A 7,557-nucleotide genomic window follows, 5' to 3' on the forward strand; every position below is an offset into this window, starting at 1 on the left:
CTAGGCTGAGTGGTCTCTGGGGAAGGCACAGGTGGAATGACAGGGGCAGATTCCAGTCCTTGCCCTCTGTCCTCTGCGAATAGGGCTGTTCATGACAGTGTTGGGCAGGGAGTCTTTTTCCTCCTCTGCCCTTGCCTCTCTGTACACCTGCCTCCCTCTGTGTTTGTTCCTTTGCCTTGCAGCAGCTCCCTTCCTCGCCTTTCGTCTCCTGCCCTTCCTGGTGGGCTGTTTCTCTTCTGGCTTCTCCAGGTGTTCCTCTCTTCTCGGCCACTGTGCGTTCTGCCCTGGGAGTCCTTCGGCCCGGGCTGCCTCTTTTCCTACCCAGCCCCCTGTCCGAGTGCCCCCAGGTGTGCCTGGTCACGCTCTGCTCACCCCCGTGCTCTCTCTGCAGTGATACCCAGCGCCGCAACCCTCATCATTGTGGTGTGCGTGGGCTTCCTGGTGCTCATGGTCGTCCTGGGCCTGGTGCGCATCCATTCCCTTCACCGCCGCGTCTCAGGGGCTGGCGGGCCTCCAGGGGCCTCCAGTGACCCCAAGGACCCAGACCTCTTCTGGGATGACTCAGCTCTCACCATCATTGTGAACCCCATGGAGGTGAGAGGCCTGGGGAAGCGGGGTTCTGTAGGGTCAAGACTGTGGAGCACACATGGTGAGGACTCCTGAGGAGGGGCAGGCCTGGGTGGAGGCTGTTCGCAGAGCTGCAGTGAGCAGCAGGGAGAAAGGTTCAGGCAGGGAAGGGGGTACACAGGAGTTAAGGGGACCGAGGGAAGTGTGGCCCCTGAAAGAGAGGCTGGGATGTGTGCAGGCCATTGATCCCTTCTCCTCTCTGTTCCTGCCCTCCAGTCCTACCAGAATCGGCAGTCCTGTGTGACGGGGGCTGTTGGGGGCCAGCAGGAGGATGAGGATAGCAGTGACTCAGAGGTGGCCGATTCCCCCAGCAGCGACGAGAGACGCATCATCGAGACCCCCCCACACCGCTACTAAGGCCTACACCTCTCCCCACGCAGAGGGAGAATTCTGCCCTGGTGAAACAGACACTCCAGACATGGGAGAAGGACTTTCTGGGAACACAGAGACCAAGAGGGAGAGAGGCTTCAGAACCAGTCCTCCTTTCATTTCAAAACCCCAGCGGGCCCTCTGGAGTCCGCCCTGCCCCTCCCCCGGCCCCCCATCCCTCACCTCTGGGCTGTCATGCTCCTGGTGTGCCCCTTGCACTGGGGCTGGCTGGGTTGGAAAGTGGGCTGGACTTCAGCTGCCTTTCTACCCCCAATGGCAGCTGCCCCCTTAGCACTCACTGTGTTGGGGAGAGGGTGATGATTGCAATGGCTGGGGCTGGGGCTGGGGGTGGGATTGAAGGAAACCCTCTCCTCTCCCCTTCCCTTCTCTCTCCTGTCCATGGGAAGATTTCCCCCCTCTGCAGGGCTCCCTCAGCTGGACCATCGTCCCTGCTTCTCTTATGATCGCCCCACCTCATTTCCATTTCATTCTGGGGACCCCGTTTCTCCCTCCTTTCCAACTTCCTTCCTTTCTTGTCCTGTTTCCCTTCCTGCCCTTGCAGTCCTGAGGTCCTGCAGCCCTGGCCCCTCCTCCGTGACCTGGTGTGGCCAGGCTGCGGGGACGGGAGGGGACGTGGGGGCCCCGGGTGTATATATATAATGTATATTTTTTCAATGTTGTCGTGAGTGCAGCCCATGTTCCTGCGTGCAGCTCACGGCCTTGTGTGTGTGTGTGTGTGTGTGTGTGTGTGTGTGAGGCATCGTCATGTCCTGGGGCAGGGGCGGGGGGATGGGTGTGGTGAGGGAGGGGACATATCCTAGGGTTTTCAAATAAAACAATCAGAGGAAAAAAAAAAGCTCTGTGAGGCGCCTCCTGCCTGCCTGGTCCTGTGTGGGTGTGGTGCAGGCTCTGGGGCCTCAGGGGCTGTTTGGGTCTCTGCACAGAGCTGAAGTGAGGTGGGCAGGGCTGGTGATCTTGGGGGCCTGACCAGGTAAGTCCCCAGGATGCCAGATCACCTGGAAAGTAAGCTGGGGGCAGATGGTTCCCACGCCTCCCTTCCTTCAGCACCCCCTGGAAAAGTACAGAAGATTCAGGGAATGCTATGGACACCTGGGCAGATGTCCAGTGCCTTGAAGGGGTGCTGCCAACCCTGCCCCACAACTTGGAACATTTTGCCTGTGCACATGGGCTCCCTGCTGGGCGTCCCCAGGGAGAAGGCAGGCAACCCTGCTATTTGTACCAAAGGGATCTGGAGACTGTTCCCAGGCTGACCCTTTCCTGCTAGCCAAGGCTCAGACCCAGGGGATGTCTGCCTGCCTTGCCCATGTCCTTGTGGCTGCCTCACATGGCTGCTTGGTGGCCTCCGCCCTCTCCACGCTGGCCCAGCCCCTGGCCTGACAGCAGGCAGAGTCTGGCCCTTCCGCAGCCTTTTGGGCCACTAGTTCTCTGACCCAGGTCTTACTTAAGCCCCAGGTGATAAAGGATGATAACCCCAAGGGGTTATTTCAGAAGAGTGAACTGCTGGTGGGAGCATCCCTCCGGTGCTGTCCTGGCCCAGGAAATACCAGGGATCCAAGTCTTAGTTCCTTCCTGCAGCATGACAGAGTAGGGCATCCTTAGGCTCTTCCTGGTTCTCTGCGGCTGCCTGTAGCATAGTTGGGGTGGAGGTGGGTGCTCTGCCTGACGCCCGTTCTGACATCCACCAGGTGCCTTGTCCTTGCCCATGGCCGCAAACTCCCAGTTGTATGTTGATGCCTCCATATTTTTATCTCCCACCTGAATCTCTCTCCTAACTCACATTTGCAACTACCTATTGGCATATCCACCTGCCCTTCCTGTGCCTCAGACTCCACCTTTCCCCGACTTCTCTGTGACCTATCCCTATCACCTTTCACCCATTCGCCTATGCCAGAAATCTGGGAGTCAGTCTAGATTCCTCCCTCTCCCTCAACCCCATGGCCAAATGGTGATGAAACCCTGTCATTCTTACCCTTTAAAAATCTCTCCAATAGGTCTTTTGCTTTCTATTCCCCTTACTGCTGCCACCGCCTTGACCTGTACCCTCTGTGTTTTTGCCTGGTCTGTGGCAAGAGCCTCCCACCTGCCTCGCACCTGCCTCCCACCTGTCCTCCCACCTCTCCTCCCACCTGTCCTCCCACCTGCCTCCCACCTGTCCTCCCACCTGCCTCCCACCTGCCTCCCACCTGCCTCGCACCTGCCTTCCACCTGTCCTCGTCTCCTATGCCTTGCTCTACTCCACCCCGTCCTCAACTCTGGATCTCAGTGGCCTTTCTCAAGTGCAACTCTGGTTGGACCACTCTCCAGTAGAGCAACTTTCCTACCTCCTTGTCAGGCCTGGGTCAAGTCCTGACGCCTTAGCCCCTTAACCAGGTGGGGCAGGTCCTGCTTTCCTCCTTCTCTGGCCTCTTTGCGGCCACCACCCCTGCACCCCTGCGGTGGGGTCACAGAAATCACATATGCTTCCCACACACACCCTGCTTTCTCGCCTCTGTGTCTGCATGTATTGTTCCCTCTGCCTGGCATGTCCCTTACCCATTGTGTGCCTGGCAGTCTTCTACTATCACTGAAGACCCGGTTCAAGAGTTGCCTCTACCAGGAGTTCTGCTGTGCTCTGGGAGCCCTTATTCATGCCTCGATGATGGTATTGACTACAAAGCTGAGGGACATATCTGTCTCTCCACAGATTCTCTGTATCCCCAGAAACTTGCATAGGGCCTGGCACACAGTAGGGGCTCAGTCAGTGGTGACTGAGGTGATGTGTATGGCTCTCAGACTCAGGGAAGACTCACTGGTAGGAAGAGAGAGGAGAGCTCCGTTGGTGGCCCATGGCATGGGAGGTCCAAGGCTGAGCATGGCCAAGCAGACGCCCTGTAGTGGCCTCTCCTGTAGTCTAGGTCTGCCTAGATGCCAAGCTGATGTTCTGGGGTCTGAGGCAATACTGCATAGGAGACCGCCTTGCCTGTCTACCTAGAGTCTTCCAGAGGCTCAAAAGGTCACAGACTTCAGACATCTGAGAGCTTTGGCTCTCAAAGGGGCTTGAGAGTTTTTATTAATAGTTTGTGGTCCTGAATTTCAGTGGGTGAAGTTCAGCCCCCTCCTCCTTCTTGTCATCGTCTTAGTCCTCACCTACCCTGTCTCGGAGATGCAGTTTCCCATGAAGAGGAGCAGAAGCCAAGCGGGTTCTACTATTTTTGTGTGTCCTTGACACTTGAGGCTCGGGGGTCCTTATTCACTTCTAGCTCAAGTCTCAGGGATAGGGGCTGTGGGTAAGAAGGCAAGCTTGCCATGAACTCTGCTTCCCTCTTGATGCACACACCCCTGCAGACTGCCACAAAGTAGCATATGTCCTTCTTTTAGTGTCTGCCCAGCCTCGGCCTGACTCTTGGCCTTCCTGGATCAGCTGCCTCTGGGGCTGGACATGGGTTTTTCTCTTAAATGCAACCACTCTACCTGAGATTCCTGGAAACTCTCCAGAATCAGAAGCCCTCACCTCGGATTATTTCTTCTGGTGTAACCTTTCCTGGCCCTCCTCTTCACCCTCAGTGTTTGATGCCCAAGTCTTGGCCCATGGTTAGCACATCTCCCCATGTGACTACTGGGCCCATCGAGATGTTACCTGGGGTGGGGGTATACATGGGCGCCAGAGGCCTGGGGAAGACCATGAATTCCTTGTGCCACCACATGCCCTGAACTTCTGCTGTCACTCGCTGACTTCCCTCCCTCTCTCAATCTCTGCCTGTCTCTGACACACACACTCGCACACACACTGAACAGGGATCAGGCTTGAGGCAGGAGGCCAGCTCCAGTGACGTAGGGAAAGGGCAGTAGGCAGGATTCTGCATGGGTTTTTATTTTATTGCTCAAGATCTCCTGGAAAGATGTTTCCTAACCTCCCTCAAAGAAGCTGGCAAAGCCTGGGGCTATCAGGCCCGGGGCAGGGTTTCCAATTCACCTATTCCCAATTTCATTTGAAACAGCAAACGCATTTGCCTTGGCATCACTCAAACCGTTCTTTCTGCAATGGAAGGCTGTTTTCCTCTCAAGTCTACTCTCCGCAATGACAATTAATTAGCTTCTCTAAAGGTGCATGATGAAAAGCATGCCCTCGGGGAAAAGCGATGCTCTAGAGGCAACTGGGTTAACCACCAGTTCAAGAACAAAGTGTGTCCTTCTTTCTGTTACCAAACCAGAGTCCTGGAAACTTGCTTTTGTGCCGTCAGAGCAGCTGGACACAAATGCACTGGCGGTGGGCAGAGGTGTGGCTCTACCCACTTTCAAAGTCTGCACTCTACCCTGCAGCCTTTGGGCTGATGCACCTTCACCCTGGGGGCTTCACTGGGGTGGGCCTAGAAGGTCACATGTGCTCCCAGCCTTCTAGGTGCTGTGGGAGATCTCACGTTCCCTTCAGATTTTAGGTCCATGTCAGGGGCTCCCCATAGTAGCTCCCCTATATCCCCAGACCTGTCCCAACTAGGAGCTCTTCTTTCACCAGTCCAGAAGAGCTGGTGAAACTTTCAGACTCTGAGGTGTTTCCCTGAGGTGTCCATAAGTGTGAAAGGGAGATGAGTGTGTCCATTAGGTTCCTCGGTGCAGTTTCCTAAACTCCCCAGCAACCTGCGGAGGCTCTCAGTGTGCTCCCTCTGGCGGCCTCCTGGGAGAACGGAAGAACGGGAGGAAGGGAGACAGGTGTGGAGAGAGATGGGTGAGCCCGCGCAGGTGGGCGCGTTTGACAGGCAGAGAGGAGGAGCTGACGCGCCAACCTCCACGGTGCTGGCGTCACTGCCTCTCCTGCGGCACCACGCTGCGGAGCACTTAAAATACCCACGTCCTACAGGAAGAGGACAGATGAGGCTCTAAATTTAGCGACAGTGGGTAGGTGGAGGGGGAATGAAGACTCCGGGATGTGGTGGAGCTGGCTTTGTCAGAAAAGGAGTAGGAATCCTGTATTTCCTGGGTGGGGATTCTAATTCATAAGGATAAGGGAGCTTCTGTCCCAATATCCGATCTCAGCGACCTGACTCCAGTTTCAGAAGTTCTCACCCCAGCTCTGTGGCACCTCTCCCACCTCCCCCATCAGACGTGGTCTCTTCCCTTCCACACTTAAAGATTGGGATTGTGCTACCCTTTCTCCTTGGGTCGCAGTGTGGCTGGCTCTGGGGAAGAGGGTGTTTGTTACCAGGGGGCAAAAGCAGCATTTAAGAAAACTTCTGATTTTTAGTTAGGTCACTGGAAGGAGAGTAGTTTTCCTTCCATGGCACTACAGAGAGGAAAGGTAAGTCCAAAGGCAAGAAGCAGTAAACGGGGCAAACACAATTTCCAGACAACAACTGCGCAAAGCCCCAGGGTACCAGGCCCAAGGAGGATGCAGGCTGCTCGTGCCACTTGCTCCCTGAAAGTCTAGCCCCCTCCCAGACCATTGGACGACTTCCCCTCTTCCTCGGGGACGTATTCTTGCTATGCCATCTTTTTGCTTTGGGGAAATCCCAAAGCACAGAGGCCTCCTTTTGCTGGGTGCAGTGGTCGTGGGGAGGGGTTTAAGAACGTGGACTTTGCTGTCAGTGCTGCCTGTGTTCAAATCCCAGGAACTTAGTGTTGAGTCTTGGTCTTCAGCTTCTCTAAGGGTTGGTTCATCACGTAAATGGGGAAATTACTTACTCAAGGGGTTGAATGAGGCTTAAATAAGATAACCTTTTCTGAGTAACTCAGAGTTGACATACTGTAAAGTGCATGCTACTTGTTAGCTATCGTTGTCATTAATTACTGGGAGGTAAACAAAACCATCCTTAGTTCCAGTGATGCTGAGGTCTTTAAAAGCGTAGGGTTTTAGGGATGGCAGAATTCCTCAAGCTTCTCCCATCTGAAGCCCAGGCAGCATGTGGTTGTGATTTTGAACACATGCTTTGGAGCCAGACACACCTGGGTTTTTTCACGTTGGCAGCTCACAGAAGCTTATTGTGGCTAATGCCCATAGGAGTGTGACTATCATTGCCAGACTGTTTTAAACAGGCACAGTGTTATTATTTAAACAGGCACAGTGTTGTTACTATTATTATTATTTGAGATGGAGTTTCACATTTGTTGCCCAGGCTGGAGTGCAATGGTGCATTCTCAGCTCACCGCAACCTCCGCTTCCTGGGTTCAAGCGATTCCCCTGCCTTAGTCTCTGGAGTAGCTGGGATTACAGGCATGTGCCACCATGCCCGGCTAAGTTTTGTATTTTTTTTTTTTTTGAGACGGAGGCTCGCTCTGTCACCCAGGCTGGAGTGCAGTGGCGCCATCTCGGCTCACTGCAAGCTCCGCCTCCTGGGTTCATGCCATTCTCCTGGCTCAGGCTCCTGAGTAGCTGGGACTACAGGCGCCTACCACCATGCCCGGCTAATTTTTTGTATTTTTAGTAGAGATGGGGTTTCTCCATGTTAGTCAGGCTGGTCTCGAATTCCCGACCTCAGGTGATCCGCCCATCTCGGCCTCCCAAAGTGCTGGGATTACAGGCATGAGCCACCGCGCCTGGCCTGTTATTTATTATTTATTAATAGATGG

General features: G+C 54.8%; 1 protein-coding gene across 3 annotated transcripts in view; it reads left to right on the forward strand.

The window, feature by feature from the left end:
• The window catches only part of CLSTN3 (calsyntenin 3), a 29,814-nt gene extending 27,962 nt beyond the window's left edge, over positions 1 to 1,852 (forward strand). For all 3 annotated transcript variants that reach the window (XM_055358574.1, XM_055358575.1, XM_055358572.1), the window contains 2 exons: positions 392 to 594; positions 844 to 1,852. In XM_055358574.1, the coding sequence (XP_055214549.1) occupies positions 392 to 594; positions 844 to 984 (344 nt within the window). In that variant the 3' untranslated portion in view covers positions 985 to 1,852. The remainder of the gene's footprint in view (positions 1 to 391; positions 595 to 843) is intronic.
• The last annotated feature ends 5,705 nt before the right edge of the window (positions 1,853 to 7,557 follow it).

This window comes from Gorilla gorilla, chromosome 10 (assembly GCF_029281585.2).
Source record: "Gorilla gorilla gorilla isolate KB3781 chromosome 10, NHGRI_mGorGor1-v2.1_pri, whole genome shotgun sequence".
NCBI lineage: Eukaryota > Metazoa > Chordata > Mammalia > Primates > Hominidae > Gorilla > Gorilla gorilla.